The 19,163-nt window shown below is 40.7% G+C and overlaps 1 protein-coding gene across 1 annotated transcript in view; it reads left to right on the top strand.

Moving 5' to 3' along the window:
* Nucleotides 1–8,934: 8,934 nt before the first annotated feature.
* ARPC1A (actin related protein 2/3 complex subunit 1A) overlaps nucleotides 8,935–19,163 on the top strand; it is a 29,607-nt gene continuing 19,378 nt past the window's right edge. Inside the window, exons 1-2 of the mRNA XM_030300448.1 lie at nucleotides 8,935–9,038; nucleotides 14,561–14,653. Of these exons, the coding sequence (XP_030156308.1) occupies nucleotides 14,590–14,653 (64 nt within the window). The 5' untranslated portion in view covers nucleotides 8,935–9,038; nucleotides 14,561–14,589. The remainder of the gene's footprint in view (nucleotides 9,039–14,560; nucleotides 14,654–19,163) is intronic.

The raw sequence follows: 19,163 nt of genomic DNA, 5'->3' as shown, positions 1-19,163 counted from the left end.
ATCTCGGGGTTGCATGTTCGAGCCCCATGTTGGGTACAGAGATTACTTAATTAAAAAAAAATCTTAAAAAAAAATTCCTAGAAAGGACATTATTGGTGAAATTTGAATACAAACTTATAACAAACTTAAAATTATGTATTATATAATTCAAGTTTTATAATTAACGTGCCAATTATTTTGATACTAAATAATAATATTAAATTTATATTAAATATCCTGAATGTGATTGTTGTATTATAGTTACGTAAGACAAGGCCCTTGTTCTTCAAGATAAATACTGAAGTGTTTAGGGCTCGTGAAGAGTCATGATGCCTGTGACTTACAAATGATTCAACAAACAATAACCACTGTTATTATATGAGAGAGAAAGCAAATGTAACAAAATGCTAACATTTGGTGAATCTAAGTAAACAGGTATATTGATATTAATTATACTATTCTTGCAATCTTTCTTTGGTTTGAAAGCTTTTAGGGGGAGGGGGTAAGAAATACAGATGTGATTGATGTGACATGACTTGGTAACTAACTGCCTGAGAACCAGTAATCAATCTGTGGTAGATCACGACACCTTGAAGCGAGAGGTAGAGAGGAGAATAGAATCTGAAGTGGGGAGGGGACAAGAAATAACAGGTTTTATATATTTTGAGTTGGAATGGGAGCTGAAGGACATCAGATGGAGAAACTCATTGGTTGTCAGAACTATCAGAAGTCAGCTACCTCTGTATGGTAGTTGAAGCTGCGAGCCTACGGAGATCACTTAGGAAGTGTGTGCAGAGGGAGGCAGAAACTTGAATTCATCAGTAGTTGAAGTTCAGGCCCAGAGGTAGGAACCAAACAAGAACAGTTATACTCATAAGCAAACCAGCTATTTCATTCAGTCCTCTCACAAAAATATTTATCAGATTTGCAATTCTCCACCACTTTAAATTTGTTCCTGGAGAGACACTCTTTGTGTTGGTTAGTTTCCCTCCAGGTGTGGAATTACTCAACTTTTCACCAACATCTTCATTTGGGAGTTTGACAAAATAAGACACCCACAAATATATCTGGGATATGAGCACAGAAAAGCCAAGGTATGCTATATACCACAACTGAACTACAGTCATCCCAAGTTAATCCATTTCTGAAAATGATTCTAAGATCAAAGGAGACTATATTAGATTTCAAGTGAGAAAAGAATGCATGCATTGTCTGCCCAAAAACTCCAACCAGCTTCTCTAAATATCACTAAAACCCTCTTAAACACCCATAAAACAATTCTCCAAACATTTCCACATAATATAAACATTTTATATGTTTATATGTATCACTACCTAATTATTTAACACTTAATAAACACTCCATAGTGATTACATTTGCCAGTAGTATGCAATGATATGCACTATATCAGATGACAATTAAATATTCCCTTTAACCTGCAACAAACATGTATTGCAAAGCAAATAACAATGTGATAATGTGTTAAAGATACATAATTAGGGGCTCCTGGGTGGCTCAGTTGGTTAAGCAACCGACTTTGCCTCAGGTCATGATTTCACAGTTCATGGGTTCAAGCCCTGTGTCAGGGGGTGTGCTGTCAGTGCAGAGCCTGCTTCAGATCCCGTCTCCCTCTCTTTCTGCCCCTCCCCCACTTGTGCTCTGTCTCTATCTCTCAAAAATAAACATTAAAAAATTTTAATAATAAAACAAAGATATAAATGCAATAGAAGTTAGCAAAACAAAATAGAGCAATTTTTTTTAATTTTTAATGTTTTATTTAGGTTTTGAGAGAGAGAGAGAAAACATAAATGGGGAAGGGGCAGAAAGAGAGGGGGACAGAAGATCCAAAGTGGGTTCTGAGCTGACAGCAGCTGACAGGCTGAGCTGACAGGCTGACAGCAGCGAGCCCTATGCAGGGCTCGAACTCACGAACTGCGAGATCATGACCTGAGCTGAAGTCAGATGTTCAACCAACTGAGCCACTCAGGCGCCCTAAAAATAGAGCAATTTTTAAAAATAATTACTTACCAAATGATTCTGGTAATGGAGGACTAGGGTGACAGACAACTCTCCTGCTAATGAGCACTAGAAAGGTGGAAGAATATACAAAACATCTGCTCAGAGATAAGAGAGAGCTAATCAGGTAGTCAATACAAGTCAATATCCAAAAGAAGAGAGAACATCAGAGAGTGAGCCTAGTATTTTAGGACTGCTTTACCCCAAGGACTATTTGTTGATTCCAAACCAGTTGGCTGAGAGCCCAAGCAGTACTTTTAATAGTCTATTATACTACAGAGACAAAAGATGGAGTCCAGGACCCTCCAAGGACAAAGGTCCTGGTAAACATCTATTATATTGGAGAGGGTTCTCCAGAGACACAAAACCAATAGGAGAAAGACAGAAAGAAAGACAGAAATACAGGGGCACCTGGGAGGCTCAGTTGGTTAAGCATCTGACTTGATTTTGGCTCAGGTTATGATCTTGCGATTCATGAGGTGGAGCCCCACATGGGGCTCTGCACTGGCAGCACGGAGCCTGCTTGGGATCCTCTGTCTCTCCTCTCTCTCTCTCTGCCTCTCTCTCTCTCTCTCAAAATAAATAAATAAGCTTAAAAATGAAAGAAAGACATGGGGCGCCTGGGTGGCTCAGTCGGTTAAGCATCCGACTTCAGCTCAGGTCATGATCTCACAGTTTATGGGTTCGAGCCCCGCGTCGGACTCTTGTGCTGACAGGTCGGAGCCTGGAGCCTGCTTCGGATTCTGTGTCTCTTTCTCTCTCTGCACCACCACCCACACTTGTGCTCTGTCTCTCTCTGTCTCTCAAAAAATAAATAAATGTAAAAAAAATAATAATAATAAAATAAAATAAATGAAAAAAGACAGGAAGAAAGGGGGAGAAGAGACATGTAGATATAGAAATAGATACACGGTTATACAGGAAGACAGACATAAAAAGACTTTATAAAAGGAATTGGCTTATATGATTACGGAGACTAGCAAGCAAAAAATCTGCAGAGTGGATATTCTTGTTCAAGTTTGAAGGCCAAAAGCTGCTGTACAACCAGAAAGAGCCAATGTTCCAGTTCAAAGGCTGTCAGGGGGCAGGAATTCTCTCTTACTTGGGAGAGGTCAGCCTTTTGTTCTATTGAGTAGTAAACAGATGCTATTATTGGATGATGCCCACCCATATTATGGAGGACAATCTGCTTTAGTCAGTCTACCAGTCTAAAGGTCAATGTCATCCAAAAAGATCCTCACAGAAACACCCACAACAATATTTGACCAAATATCTGGGCATCCTGTGGCTCAGTCAAGTTGGCAAAATTAGCCATCCCATCTGTGCTTTGGGATGGGACAATAGGAGTAAGGATGAATTAGAAGATGAACATCTTTCCCAGCGACTGAAGTCCATCTTTGAGTCATCTGGATGACCCAGAAAATTCTCAAATCCTAAAATTAGATTAAGGTGATCCCAGAAAGGGGCGCCTGGGTGGCTCAGTTGGTTAAGCGTCCAGCATCCGACTCTTGATTTTGGCTCAGGTCACATCGGGCTCTGTGTTGACAGCCCAGAGCCTACTTCAGATTCTGTCTCCCTCTCTCTCTGCCTCTCCCCTGCTCGCACTCTGTCTCTGTCTCTCAAGAATAAATAAAACATTAAAAAATTTTAAAAAAGAAAATGGAGTAATAAAAAACAATCCAAGAGAAGGCAAGAAAGAGGAAAAAAACCAGAATAGGCAAGACAAAAAGCATATAACAAGATGGTTGAGTTAAACTCAAATATATCAGCAATTACTTTAAGTGTAAATGGATAGATATTTCAAAAATAAATATACTATAATAATAAATTGCAACTATTTGTTGTTTATGAGCAACACATCTAAAAACATAAGGTAAGAGAATACTTATAAGTAAAAAGAGGAAAAAAAAAGATATGCTAGGCAAACCCTAACCCCCTCAAAAAACTGGCTATATTAATATGGCTATATTAATATTAGCAAAGTAAATGTTGAGAGCAAAAGCATTATTAGAAAGGAATATTTCAGGTCACTTGGCTGGCTCACTTGGTAGTCCATGGGACTCTTCATCTCAGGGTTGTGAGTTCAAGCCCCACATTAGGTGTAGAGCTTACTTGAAAAAAAAAAGGAATATTTCAAAATGATAAAATGTCCAATTCATAACACATAACAATTCTATAACATGGAGGCACCTATGATATAGCTTCAAAGTATACAAAGAAAAAATAACAGACAGTAGAAATAGACAACCCCACGATCACTTGAGAGATATTAACCCACCTTTCTTAGTAATCAAAAGAATAAGCAAGCAACAACAAATGAGTAATTAAGCTAGAAATTATGCAATTAAGACAGAAATCAATAACAAAAATATAAAACTCCCAAGTTTAGAAATTAAGAAATGCCAATTGTACACAAACTCCTTCCAAAAATTTAAGACAAAGAGTACTTCTAAGCCCATTTTATGAAGCCAGAATTACTCTAATAACCAGAAAAAAAGATTACAAGAAAAGTAAACTGCAAAACAATATCCTTCATAAGCCAAGATCTTAATTGCTAAATATTTTAAGCAATTGTTTTGACTTTGTTATTACTTTTTTAAATTTTTATTTCATTTTAGTGAGAGAGAGAATCCCAAGCAGGCTCACACTCAGTAACGGAGCCCCAAGTGGGGCTTGATCCCACAACTTTGGGATCATGACCTGAGCTGAAATCAAGAGTTGGATGTTCAACCAACTGAGCCATCCAGGCTCCCCATACTTTGCTGTTACTTTTAATAGTATGGCTTTGAGCAAGTTGCTTATAGCCTATAAAGATTTAATTTTTTTAATTTTTTTTTTTTATGTAATCTCCACCCCCAACATGGGGCTCAAACTCAAGATCCCAAGAGCAAGAGTCACAAGCACTACCAACTGAGCAAGCCAGACGCTCTTTAAATTGCTAAATTGTTAAGAAAATTTTAGCAACTGAATGCAATAACCTATAAAAATAATAATACACCAAGAGTAAGTAGGACTGGGATGTCTGGGTGGCTCAGTCGGTTGAGCGTCCAGCTTCAGCTCAGGTCATGATCTCGCAGCTGGTGGGTTTGAGCCCCATGTCAGGCTCTGTGCTGACAGCTCAGAGCCTGGAGCCTGCTTCAGATTGTGTCTCCCTCTCTCTCTGCCCCTCCCCTACTCATGCTCTGTCTCTCTGTCAAAAACTTTAAATTAAAAAAAAATTTTTTTTTAGAAAGAACTAAGTAGGACTTATCCCAACAACGCGTGTTTAGTTTAACACTCTAAAATCAATGTGTAAAACTTCTATTAAAAACATAGGAGAAAATCTATATAACCTTCGATTAGGCACAGATTTCTTAGACATGACACCAGATAAATGGACTTCCTCAAAACTAAGAACTTCTGTTCTTTGAAAGACATTAATTAAGATAATAAATGAAGAGAAGCCACAGACTGGAAGAAAACAATTGGGAAATAATACCTTGTGAGAATCAACTTGGTACAATATGTTCAAACAATAACTGCCACAATTTATTGAGTGCTTTTAATAAGCCAAGAACTGATAAACATTTTTAAAATGTTTATTTATTTTTGAGAGAGAGTGTGAGCGGGGGGGAGGGGGGGGACAGAGGATCTGAAGCAGGCTCTACGCTGACAGCAGAGAGCTGTACGCAGGGCTCAAACTCACAAAACTGTGAAATCATGACCAGAACAGAAACCAAGCATCAGACGCTTAACCAACTGAGCCACTCAGGCACCCTGAACTGACAGGCATTTTGTATGCGTTCTTTATTTTAATCCTAAGGACAACCCTAAGTGGTGGAAACTACTATCCTCATTTGACAGATAAACTGGGAGAAGTTGACTTGCCCAAAGTCATATGGATGATAAGCTGCAGAGTTTGAACCCAGTCCTATTTATTTCCAAAGTCAATGAATTCTCTTAAGTACTCTATCATACTATCTTTCTATTAAAATACTCTAAGTTTGCATAACAACATGGAAAAAGCATTAGAAGCAAAATGAGTTGGGGCGCCTGGGTGGCTCAGTCGGTTGTGCGTCCGACTTCAGCTCAGGTCACGATCTCGCGGTCCGTGGGTTCGAGCCCCGCGTCGGGCTCTGGGCTGATGGCTCGGAGCCTGGAGCCTGCTTCCGATTCTGTGTCTCCCTCTCTCTCTGCCCCTCCCCCGTTCATGCTCTGTCTCTCTCTGTCTCAAAAATAAATAAACGTAAAAAAAAAAAAAAAAAAAAAAAAAAAAGAAGCAAAATGAGTTAAGAAGTGGCCTTGGCCTCCAGATTTACAGGCTAGTGAAATTAGGAAAACCATACCTGGTATTCATAAGTTTGCTTGTGTGTTTGTCTTATAAGTATATTTGTTAAACTTTGGTATTTATATACCATCTGAGACTATCTTATGCTTCTAGACACCCCACAAACTAACTGGTCCCATCCTTGCACTATGGGAATGAACCGGGGAAGCAGCCTAGAGTGCCAAAACTTGCATGCATTTTTCAGTCCTCTGTACCGAATTGTACAAGATCCTTTCTATAGGAAACTTTCCCTCCTTGGAACCATTTAGGACATGTCCAAAGGAGCAGGGCAATTAGGGCAATATCTAAAGCATAAGCATTATTAAGCATTAACACAGTGCATGCATTTATGCTTTTGTCCTTTTGTTTACTTATAACTTTTACAGGCATTGATTCGATATATATTTCCAACAGCCTTTATGGTGAGTAGATGATAGGCATTAACCCATGTAAGATACAAAATGGAGGCAGAGGGGTGCCTGGCTGGCTCAGTTGGAAGAGCATGACACTTGTGATCGTGGGGTGTGAGTTCGAGCTCCATGTTAGGTGTAGAGATTACTTTAAAAAAATAAAAATTAAAACAACAACAAAATAGAGGCAGATTGGCGGTGTTCACTGTTGTTCAGCTGGAGTTAAAGCAAAAACCAATCTTCTTACCCTCCAAACCACATTCCAGATACTAAATCAAATCCCTCCTGAGCAGAAAGAAATCTTTAGACCTTTGCAAACAAGTAATCTTTTTGACCTACGATTGGGTACTTTCCTGATGTGTCTACACAAGCCTCTCCTCCCACTCACAACTGGTGGTAATATTGTGTTCTCTGAAGTCCCTCACTGTATATTTCATTAATTCATAGTTTCATTCAACAAGTATTAAGTAGGACCTTACTGGTTTGAGGCACTGGGTAGTTCTGTGTATTTAAAATTATGTGTAAACTGGTCTTATCCTAGCTTCTAAGCTCCTTGAGGACGGAAAGATCTTACCCGACTCTTCTCTAATTTACTGAAATGCCTAACTCAATACTTGGCACTTGGTGAGTACTCATTAACTTCTTGATGACTTGAAGTCTGACCAAATTCCAGTTCAATCCTGTTCTAATTTCAACTGAATCAATAACACAAACAAAATCATCCCGTGACAGTATCCAACCCTTCATTTCCTCCCATTTCCCATTTCTAAGTACCACCTTCCCTGGTGCTAATTTTTTAAGAGAGAATCCTCACTTGGAATACAAGATCAGTGTCCTTATGCAAGTAAAAAACAAAACACTGAAAATAACTCACCCTCCTTGGAACGCCAATTGCTCTTATAACCAGGGCATGACGGGATAATGGGAAATGCTCTGGACCTGGCATCAGGAGGCCATCCCTGGCATCGACTTGTATCAAAACCTTCATCAAGGTTTACTGATTTGCATTATTCTCATCTATCCAGATTATAAACTCCTTTGAAGAAGGAACTGTTCTTTGTAAAGATCTAAATAAAACAGTTAATATTTTGACTCCGGATACCAATTCTACATACTTCTGGATTGGCTCACGTCAACTTGCAGACGCGCGAGGAACCCTTGCTTCTACGTATGCCTTCCTTCCTATGCCAAGATAGTGTCACTGAGAGGGAAGTAATTAATTTAAAATGATCCTTCTGTTCTCTCAATCTGTCCTTCATCTCCCCAGGACCAACTTTGTAGCCATGGGGCAAAATGAAACCAATTGCTCCCAATGCAATGCTCCTTGAACAACTGGAATAACTAATCCTAGAAAACAGAGTGTGGTTCTGACATCAGGAACGGGACGAGCTCACTTGTGTGAACATCACCTTCTAGGCAAACACTGGGGTCAAACTCGTAAACCACCAGAGGCACTCTGCTGGTGACTAGCAGTGGCTGCGAAGCCAGGAGTGCTGCTCCAGAATTTCTACTGGTTCAAGGGCGCCAAGTCTAGCTGGAAGCGGGGTTCAGGGCATTTTGTAGAAGCCAAATCTGTACAGCAAGCGCTGCCTCCACGTTTTCTTAATTTGATAAGTCTGTAGTTCACTAGCCTGTAAATCTGGAGGCCAAGGCCACTTCTTACATATTTTGCTTTTAACACTTTTTCCACGTGTTGGGGGCTTGGAGTTGACGAATCCCAACTCCTCTGTGTCGTGGCGCCACTTTGGGAGCAGGGAATACGTGATTCCGACCGAGGAAAGGTCGAGAAGTTTCCTCAGGGAGGGCCTCAGAGGTTTCCACAGTAGGAAACTGGATCTGAAGAGGGAAACTTCCCTCTGAAGGGAAAAGACTAGTCGTTCGTCGGGTCCATGTGGCTCGAAAAGGCCTCAGTTCTCACTAATTCATCTCCTGACAAAACCACTTGTGAAAGCGCCAACGCTCCACGGTTCGGTCCGCGAGTCCGAGGAAACTTTCTGAAAAAAGAAATAAGACATCCATGCTGCTTCGCCACCACCTTGGAGCCTCTGTGTGACGCCACTGGCAAAGGGCCGCAGGAGCCCCGCTCATACGCCAGACCCTCCCCCGTCTCACCCGCTCTGGACTCGGGCCGCGCGCGCCCAAGGTGCGCGCGTGCGCAGACTGCCTGGCGGACGCGCCGCGCAGGCGCCGTGGCCATTTCCGGGATCTGTCAGCCGCTCCCTCTGGGCCCCGGTCCTCCGCCCGCGCCCGCCGGAGCCTGTTCGCGTCGACTGACCAGAGTCCGCGAATTCTCCGCTCCGAGCCGGTCCGGACTGCCCCGATCCCAGGTAAGGGACAGCAGGGCGAGCTTCTGGCCCTGTTGGCCTCCAGTGGCCCGGCCTCTCCCCAGACGTTCTTGAACCCGCGGGGGCGGTGAGGCGGGGGCTTAGGCCGCGGGGCCCACAGGCTGAGGGGCGGGCCGGGTCTCCTGGCCCGGCCTCCGGAGGGGGCGGGGGATCCCGGTTCTCGGTGAGGCCGGCCGAACCCGTGGGGTCTCCACCCTTGGCTTCTCTCTAGGTTCTCCAGCTCCAGACCTCTTCCAGGGCCAGAATTAGCGGCTCCTCCTCCTGTGCTTCTGTAACCCTATTTGCACCCCTATTATGGGCATTTATCACAATCTGTAAAATTGTAGTAAATGAAATCATCCTCCCCTAGTCGAACGTCATGACGGACCATTCCTTTCTTTAGCGTCTAGAATAGGTACTGCACCACGCGGTGAGCGACCCTGGAATGTTCGGCTCCGTTCTAGGGCCGCCGTCAATCTTTCAGTTCGGGGGGCCCTCCCGAACTCGAGAAAAAGACCTTCCCCCGAGTTCTTTTAAGATTCCCCCGCCCGAGTGCCTCATCTTAAGTCAGTAGTGCAGACTCGCTCCTCCCGCTGGCTCCGTGGAACCTTTTATACCAAAATTCCGATCCCGGCACCACCCCTTTTCGTTGGGGGACCCTGGGAAGATTGCTTCTTTGAGTCCGCGTTTCCTCACCTACAGTAGGAAGGTTCTTAGAGTTTTCTTTGAGGATCAAGTAACTTTATTTGCATCAATTGCCTAGACTGGTTCCTGGCCCAGAGTGTAGGCGCTCAGTAAATATTAGCTATTGCGACTGTCCTGGGCATTCTGTGCATACCTATCTTCCCTTCCTTTGCTACCCTCCTCTCCCCGCAGACTTGAGGACCAGAAAAGTGTCAGATTTATTTATGTTTCTGGCCCTGTCCGTGTACTTACTACACTGCTGGGAACATGGTAGGCATGGTAATAAATTGTGGCTTAGAATCCTTGATTATAAAGCTATCTGTTGTCATACTGCAGCTTTAGAACGTGAAGGAAATGCTAACCTACTTTTATCTGCTTCGATGCATTGTCTAAATTAACTACGTTATCCTAGTTCCACTCCCCCCCCCCTCCCCTTTTTAAATCAGTTTCATCTCGGGGCGCCTGGGTGGCTCAGTCGGTTAAGCGGCCGACTTCGGCCTCAGGTCATGATCTCGCGGTCCGTGAGTTCGAGCCCCGCGTCGGGCTCTGTGCTGACAGCTCGGAGCCTGGAGCCTGTTTCAGATTCTGTGTCTCCCTCTCTCTGACCCTCCCCCGTTCATGCTCTGTCTCTCTCTGTCTCAAAAATAAATAAACGTTAAAAAAATTAAAAAAATAAAATAAAATAAATCAGTTTCATCTCACCTTTTGGTTTCTGGTGGGTCCTGGGTTTTCAGGTATCTAAGAAAAAAGGAGAGGCTATCAGTCTGGAAGGTGTTTTTACCGTGCTAGGGGGTGGGTGTAACTGGCTGCTTCCTACTACAGAGTATTCAGAGAGCTTCCAAGGTTAATTCATCTACTTATTATAATGAAAGGAGGGGAGTGTCTTGGAAAAATAAAACACTTGCTTGGAGGAAGAGTGGCAGTATTTGGATCTAGAATCCTGTGCTGAAACAAATTCTCCATGGGGAGGTTTAAAATGATCGGCTGGTGAGGCTGGTGCCTGGCATTGAAACCTCATCTCTGAACCTTGTGGAGGGTGTGGTGATCTTTGTGGAGTACCTGGTATCGCTGGGTTGGGTAATGAGAGCAATTAGAAACTGGATGAATCACAGTGTTAAAAACTTGACTCTAAACCGGCAACTGAAATTTTCACTGTATAAGTACTTTCAGGCTTCAGGGCCAAGAATTCAAAATATATAGACATTTCCAAGTTCAGAGGATACTAACCAGTGTGTACTTCTCGAGGTGGAGAGAGCTAACTTAGTGAGCATCTATTTTGGGCTAGGCTTTTTACTACACGTTTTCATATGTTATCTCATTTAATCCTCATACCAACAGATGTCAGTGATAACGTCAATTTTACGTATGAAGAAAAATTTAGATTTAGGGATGTTAAAGTGACCTGCCCACGGTCTCATAGCTAGTATGTGCCCAAGCCCAGGTTCAAACCCGGGTCCCCTTGGACCTGGCAGCCAAACATTAGGATGACTTTGTACTCAAAGCGATAGGTAAAGAAAGGAGGTGTGTTGTAGGGGAGTGCCTGGAATTATGCTCTGAATTGTTATAAGTCGTTGTTTCTCTCAGTGCTGTATAATAAAAGATTTTCAATAGAAGCATGTTAAATTTAACATCACCACCTTTTTTTGTTCTTAGGTTTTCAGATCTCACCTAAATATTAATAACAGTTTAGAATTAGAATCATCAGCCTATGACAGAAGGTATCTTTATCTTGGTACAAAATTCAAGCTATTGGAGCACCTGGGTGGCTCAGTCGGTTGGGCGTCCGACTTCGGCTCAGGTCATGGTCTCGTGGTCCGTGAGTTTGAGCCCCGCATCGGACTTTGGGCTGACAGCTCAGAGCCTGGAGCCTGTTTCGGATTCTGTGTCTCCCTCTTTCTCTGACCCTCCCCTGCTCATGCTCTGTCTCTCTCTGTCTCAAAAATAAGTAAATGTTAAAAAAAAAAATTTTTTTTTAAACAAAAAAACAAAATTCAAGCTATTATTCTCCTGCATTCACTAATTTTGATGAATACAGACTGTTTACTGGGTGTCTTATAAATGTAACAAGAGTATTGTCTTACCCTACAGACTTAAATTACCCACATGATTATAACTGAAGTATGTCCAAATATGGAACTTGAATGATATGACAAATTTAGAAATGTGATTTTAGAAGTAATTATGTTGTTATGTAAATGTTTACCTCTTTTTGCTACTTTGCTTTAAAAAACTGAGTTGAGGGGCACCTGGCTGGCTCAGTAAGTGCAGCGTGCAACGCTTGATCTCGGGGTTTTAAGTTCGAGCCCCACGTTGGGTGAGTTGAAGAATGAGAAAGTCTTTGCAGCTGTTCTTTTTTTTAACTATACATGAAAAATGTGCTTTTAATGCATGTAGATATTCACATTGAATTATTATTTGTAGGCCAATTTTGTTTAACAAATAAGCCTATAAAATATGCCCTTTGAACTAAATTGTTTTTAATTAAGGAGATATTTGTGACATGGTATGTTATTGTGAGTAACTATGAGTTAAACCTGTGGTGATGGGTAAGCATCTGATACCAGAAAGAGAGAGAGAATCATGCGGTGAGCATCTGGAAGTTTATGTTTTAAAAAACACATTAAGCAGCCTCATATGAATTCATCTAAAACATTTTTTTTTTAATTTCCAGTTAGAGACTTTTTCTTTATTTGTGATTTGCAGTTTGCTTTCTAGGACATGTAAGAGTAAAGTCAGTGACCTAAATATCTTCACTTTAGAATAGAATGTGAAACACTGACATTTCTCTGCCAGTTCAAGATATCAGATGTTTTATTTAAGGGTGTGTTTAATCTGTTTTTGACCTTTGGATTCCTTTACAACAATTAACAGACATTTTTTCTGCTTTCCACTGAGATTGATTTCTGCTTTGTCTGCTGAACTTTCATTGTTCACTTCCTAACCTTCTGCTTTCCTTTCCATTCATTTCCTATTTGCATCAGAATTCTTACATTTTAGCCTCCACCCTAGGTGATCAGACTTGTACAGAAGTGTATTGCAACTTCAGAGTGTTGTGTGAGTGCTTCTTAGAAGTGATAAAGGGGAGAAGGATCTGGCTGCTTTAAAAAAAAATTCTCCTCTTTCAGATAATGGTTGCCTCTTTGGTGGATCTAGATTTGGGTGTCTATGAAGTAGAGAATTTTATTTGATTTTTAACTTAATGATGTGTCACACAGATTCCTGCTTTTCATTTTCAGTAAAAAAGCAGTGTGACAAATACCTGTGTAATACACCTTTTGTGTAGATTCACCAGTTGTTAACATTTTGCCACGTTTGCTCTTTATATATCTACTTGTTGTCCTGAGCCATTGAAAGTAAATCACAGAAGACCTTGTGACACTTCATCCCCAAATACTTCATTCTTTATCTCCTAAGAGTTGGAACATGCTCCTAATGGCAGTTATCATAGTTAAGAAATTGGAAATAACTGCATATTGTTATGTAACATAGAATAATATTCATGTTCTCCTTATTGGACTAAATATGTCTTTTATGGTTGTTTTAAAAATATAGATTACAGTCGGGGCACCTGAGTGGCTCAGTCGGTTAAGTGACGACTCTTGATTTTGGCTCAGGCCATGATCTCATGGTTCGTGAGTTCTAGCACTGCGTGGAGCTCCCGCTGACAGTGCGGAGGGCTCCTGCTTGGGATTCACTGTCTCCCTCTCTCTCTGCGCCTTCCCCCCACGGTCTTTGTCTCTCTCAAAATAAATAAATAAACTTAAATATGTTTGTAGATTATAATCAAGTTTCATTTGTCGAGTTTGATTTTCATAGCTCTTTTAATCCAGAACAGCCTGCTTCACACCCATTGCCTTTTATGAATAGTCCAGGCCAGTTGTTTTCTAGGATGGCACATATTCTGGTTTGAACTGTTTATTCTCCCTTTGTGCTACTTAACTAATTCCACTCCCCTTTATTTCCTGTAAACTGGAAAGTAGGTCTGGATCTTGATTTGATTTAGAGTAAATATATTTGGCATAAATACTTGATAGGTAGGCTTGGCCATATTAGCAGGTTTCCCCAGGATAGTCCTGTGACCTATCACAGCACTAATAAATAATACCCCTATTTACTTTTGCTTTCTTGAAAGTATTCTGATCTAGATGATAAATTAAATGGTCACTATTTGTAAGTGGTGATGTGCACTTCACGTCACCTCCCGTCAGGAAGCCCATCACGTGAGTTTGTTCCACTCTTTATGATACTGCATTTGATCCCTTGGTTAAGATAGTGATTGCCAGATTTTTAAAAAAATTTTTTTCATGTTTTTATTTATTTTTGAAGGAGAGAGACACAGAGCATGAACGGGGGAAGAGCAGATTGAGAGGGAGACAAAATTTGAAGCAGGCTCCAGGCTCTAAGCTGTCAGCACAGAGCCTGATGCGGGGCTCGAACTCGTGAACTGTGAGATTGTGACCTGAGCGGAAGTCGGACGCTTAACCGACTGAGCCACCCAGGTGCCCCAATTACCAGATTTTTTTTATTGTTAAGGCATGTTTTTCTCTTAAAAATTAGTAAGTGTTCTGTGGGATGATAATTTGAGACTGTGTGAATATCCTGGTCCCCAACAATTTTTAACTCGTGGTTTTAGAGTCCCTTGATGACCCTTGACAGAATAAAGTATACATTGGTGGTTACAGTATTTGTTGTATTTAAATGATTAAGTTTTGACATTGAGATTGCTTCTTTTCTAATGGGACAATAATGTTTTATTTATCCTCAAATATTTTGGGATCCCCCGACAACTGAAATATGTATTGCCTGCCATTTTAAATGCTTTTTTCTGTTGCTTATTACAGCTTCCTATCCTTTGAAAACACTAAGAATAATGTCCCTGCATCAGTTTTTACTAGAGCCAATCACCTGCCATGCCTGGAATAGGGATCGTACCCGTAAGTATGCTATTAACTTTACTCCTTTATTTTGGTGCCTTTAATATTTTTATATGTAGGCACTTTTTTAGGGATCACATATTTCAGTGTCACATGTGAAAAGGGCATGGATTCAGAAGGAAACTAGGTCAGTCATTTGGTTTATATAGAGAAAAACTGAGGTCGAGAGTGTTGGAAGGACTTTCCAGCGGTTAATGTCAGAGCCATTGCTAGCATCCAAGCCTTCTGGCTCCTTGTCCAGTACCAGCTGGAGGATGGTTTATATCTGAGGCCCTAAGAACCCAGTGTCTGGAATGGTTGTGTAATATCACCACACTCATCCAATATTTAGTCCAAATACTAGGACCTAAATAAAAGCTATTACAGAAACATAGTTTACTCCTGATGTACTAAGAGTGGTATTAGCTAGTATTTACCGTATTATTTGTAATAAACTTGAGTTTCTAGTTTTCTAGCTGTAACCAACTAGAAAGGGATGGAGAACCCTCTTAGAAGTAGGGACACTACAGCAAGCGAAGTGACAGTATGAAAGAGGCAAAAAAAAAACAAAAAAAAAACAAAAAAAACCCTAAAAACAGAGACAGAAGTATAGTAGTGTGCCCATGAATTTTTTTTTAATTTATTTATTTATTTTGAGAGAGAGAGAGCGTGCGCACACACAAGCCAGGGAGGGGCAGAGAGAGAGGGAGACAAAATCCCAAGCAGGCCTTGCACCATCAGCGCAGAGCCTGATGTGGGGCTTGAGCCCACAAATTGTGAGATCATGACCTGAGTCGAGATCAAGAGTTGGGTGCTTAACCAACTGTGCCACCCAGGCACCCCTTCATGAGCTATTTTTAAATTAAGTTATATTCTGTAGCTACCTTTTTTTAAATAAAGCTTTATTGAAATATAATTCATATTCATAAAATTCACCCTTTTTAAGGGATCAGGTCAGTGGTTTTTAGTACTGTATTCATAGAGTTATGCAATAATACCACTATCTAGTTTCACAATATTTTCTGTCACTCCAAAGAGAAACTCTATACCCATTAACAGTTACTCCCAGTTCTCCTCAAAACTTACAGTCTTAACAACTACTGATCCACTCTGTCTCCATAGATTTGCATATTCTGGACGTTTTGTATGGGTGGAATCCTATAATATGAGGCTTTTTGCATGTAGCTTCTTTCACTGACCATAATGTTTTCAAGGTTTATCCATGTTGTACCAAGTAGGAGTACTTCATTCCTTTTTATGGCTGAATAATATTGTATAGACCTATAGTTTATTCATCAGTTGGTGGACATTTTAGTTGTTTCCACTTTTTCGCTATTTGAATAATGCTGCTATGAACCTTCACTTACCAGTTTTTATGTGGACATGTTTTCTTTAAAACTTTTTTTTAATGTTTTCATTTTTGAGAGAGACAGTGAATGGGGGAGGGTCAGAGAGAGAGGGAAACACAGAATCTGAAGCAGGCTCCAGGCTCTGAGCTGACAGCACAGAGCCTGATGTAGGGCTCGACCCCACAAACTGCGAGATCATGACCTGAGCCAAAGTTGGACACTCAGCCAACCGAGCCACCCAGGTGCCCCTGTGGACTTATGTTTTCAATTCCCTTGAGGGTATACCTAGGAGCTGAATTTCTGGGTCGTATATGGTAACTGTGTTGAGCATTTTGGGAAGTTGCCAGACTATTTTCCAAAGTGGCCACACCATTTTACATTCTCACTAGTAGATGAAGGTTCCAGTTTCTCTGCATCCTTGTCAACACTTGTTATTGTCTTGTCTTTTTCATTATGGCCTGTTCCCACTATATCCTAGTAGGTATAAAGTAGTATCTTACTGTAGTTTAGATTTGCATTTCCCTGATGACCAATGATGTTGAGCATCTTTTCACATGCTATTGGCCATTTATGTATTTTCTTTGGAGAAATGTTCAGATCCTTTGACTGTTTTTCAAATTGGGTTATTGACCTTTTTATTATTGAGTTGTAAGAGTTCTTTGTATACTCTTGATACAAGTCCCATATGAGATACTTTACAAATATCTCCCATTCTGTGGGTTGTCTTTTCTCTTTCTTGATTCCTTTGAAGCACCAAAGTTTTTAATTCTGAAAAAGTCCAAATTATCTCATTTTTCTTTCGTTGCGTATGCATTTGCTGTTGTATTTAAGAAACCAGTTAATTCCGGGGCGCCTGGGTGGCGCAGTCGGTTAAGCGTCCGACTTCAGCCAGGTCACGATCTCGCGGTCCGTGAGTTCGAGCCCCGCGTCAGGCTCCGGGCTGATGGCTCGGAGCCTGGAGCCTGTTTCCGATTCTGTGTCTCCCTCTCACTCTGCCCCTCCCCCGTTCATGCTCTGTCTCTCTCTGTCCCAAAAATAAATAAACATTGAAAAAAAAATTTAAAAAAAAAAAAAAGAAACCAGTTAATTCGAAGTCACAAAAATGTATGTTTCCTTTTTAGAGTCATAGCTTTAGTTCTTATATTTACATCTTGCATTCATTTCGAGCTAATTTTTGTATAAGGCATGAAATAGGGGCCCAACTTCATCTTTTGCCTGTGGATATCCAGTTGTCCCAACGCCATTTGTTGAAGACTGTTCTCTCCCTGCTGATTTGTCTTGGTACCTTTGTCGATAATCAGTTGACTGTAAATGTGAAGGTTTATTGGGCTCTCAGTTCTGTTTCGTTGATGTTTATGTTTATCCTAATGTCAAGGACACTGTCTTGATTACTGTAGCTTTATAGTAAGTTTGGAAATTGGTAAGTGTGAGTTCCAACTTTGTACTTCTTTCTCAAGATTCTTTTCGCTCTTCTAGTCCCATGCATTTCTGTATGAATTTGAGGATCAGCTTATTAATTTCTGTAAAGAAGGCAGCTGAGATTTTGATAGGGACTACTTTCAGTCACTCAAAATAAACAAACATAATTCAGTCTGTAACATGATACGATGGTGAATCTAGAGCTTCTGGTTTGTGATCATCTCACAGATCTTTATAGCTGAGTTTCCTGTGTCTTCTGTCTCCCTTTCCCATGTAAAAATTGGTTTTTGGAGTCTTTCCAGTTACTTTTATTTTTTTTTAAAGAGTTTTTTTTTAAAGTTTATTTATTTTTGAGAGAGAGAAAGCACAAGTTGGGGAGGGGCAGAGACAGAGGAAGGAGTGAGAATCCCAGGCAGGCTCTGCACTGCCAGGGCAGAGCCCGATGCTGGGCTCGAACCCATGAACTGTGAGATCATGACCTGAGCTGAAGTCAAGACATTTAACCAACTGAGCCACCCAGGTGCCCCTCCAGTTATTTTTAATAGAAACTTATGATTGTCCTCAAGGCACCTGGGTGGCTCAGTCGGTTAAGCGTCCAACTCTTGATTTTAGCTCAGGTCGAGTTCAAGCCCCACATTGGGCTCTGTGCTGACAATGCAGAGCCTGCTTGTAATTCTTTCTCCTCCGCCTCTGTCTCTGCCCCTACCCCACTCGTTCTCTCTCTCCCTCCCTCTCTCTCTCAAAATGAACATTTAAAAAAAAGAAAGTTATGCTTGTCCTTATTTAAACTACTTGATAAACTTAAAGTCAAACTTTTCTTATTGTAGTTTGAAATTTGTAATGTTTTTCAGATTTAGATTTGACTTTTGAAATCCCTGTGAGCATCTTAGAAATTTAGAGAAATACATATAATTGGTTTCTAGAAGTACTTGAAGTCTTAGGATTTTAGAGCTAGGTATTTATCTGGTTCCACAGTTTCATCTGTAAAACAGATACACCTTTCCTAAGGAGGGAGGGAAAGGTAATATAATAGAAGCGGGAACTAGTAAATAATTGATCTAAAGTTTGAGTCATAGATCCTAATTTTAATTTTGAGAAATTAGTGTTTTGGGTTTTTTTTTTTAATGAATGAACTAGAAAGGGGGAAAAATCAATATAAGTTCAAAAGTAATCTATCATAAATATTACATTCTTTATATTTCAAATTGGTCCAAGAGATTTCTCTTGAAAATAGAATTTTATTTTGTGATTCATATTGGCTTTATTGTAAAGGAAAGCTTTGATGTATTTTATGAGCAGAGTCAAGTTTTTTTGATAAACTGATGTTTCCAACCTGGGTTCATGATAGCAGTAAGAACCTAGGAACCATTTTCAGTGTTTTGGAAATTCTAACAGAAAGTAAATATTTATTGCTAATAATGGTGGACAAGTGAACTAAAATGTCAAATATCTTTACTGTGGGCTAATATTATATCAGCCAAGTACGATAACATTGTTCTTACTGGTTAGAATCTTTACTTAACAGTTGTAGATATCCCTGATAAAATGAATTTTTAAATTTAGTTTTTCTACAAAACATTTTTTTTAATATTTATTTTTGAGGGAGAGAACATGAGTAGGGGAGGGGCAGAGAGAGAGGGAGACACAAAATCTGAAGCAGGCTCCAGGCTCCAAGCTGTCAGCACAGAGCCTGGGCGGGGGGTGGGGGGGGCTCGAACTCACCGTGAGATCATGACCTGAGCTGAAATCAGATGCTTAACTGA

The sequence above is a fragment of the Lynx canadensis genome, chromosome E3, assembly GCF_007474595.2.
Source record: "Lynx canadensis isolate LIC74 chromosome E3, mLynCan4.pri.v2, whole genome shotgun sequence".
In the NCBI taxonomy this organism is placed as follows: Eukaryota; Metazoa; Chordata; class Mammalia; order Carnivora; family Felidae; genus Lynx; species Lynx canadensis.
Note: the sequence above shows the minus strand (reverse complement) of the source record. Positions and strands in the feature narration are given on the sequence as shown.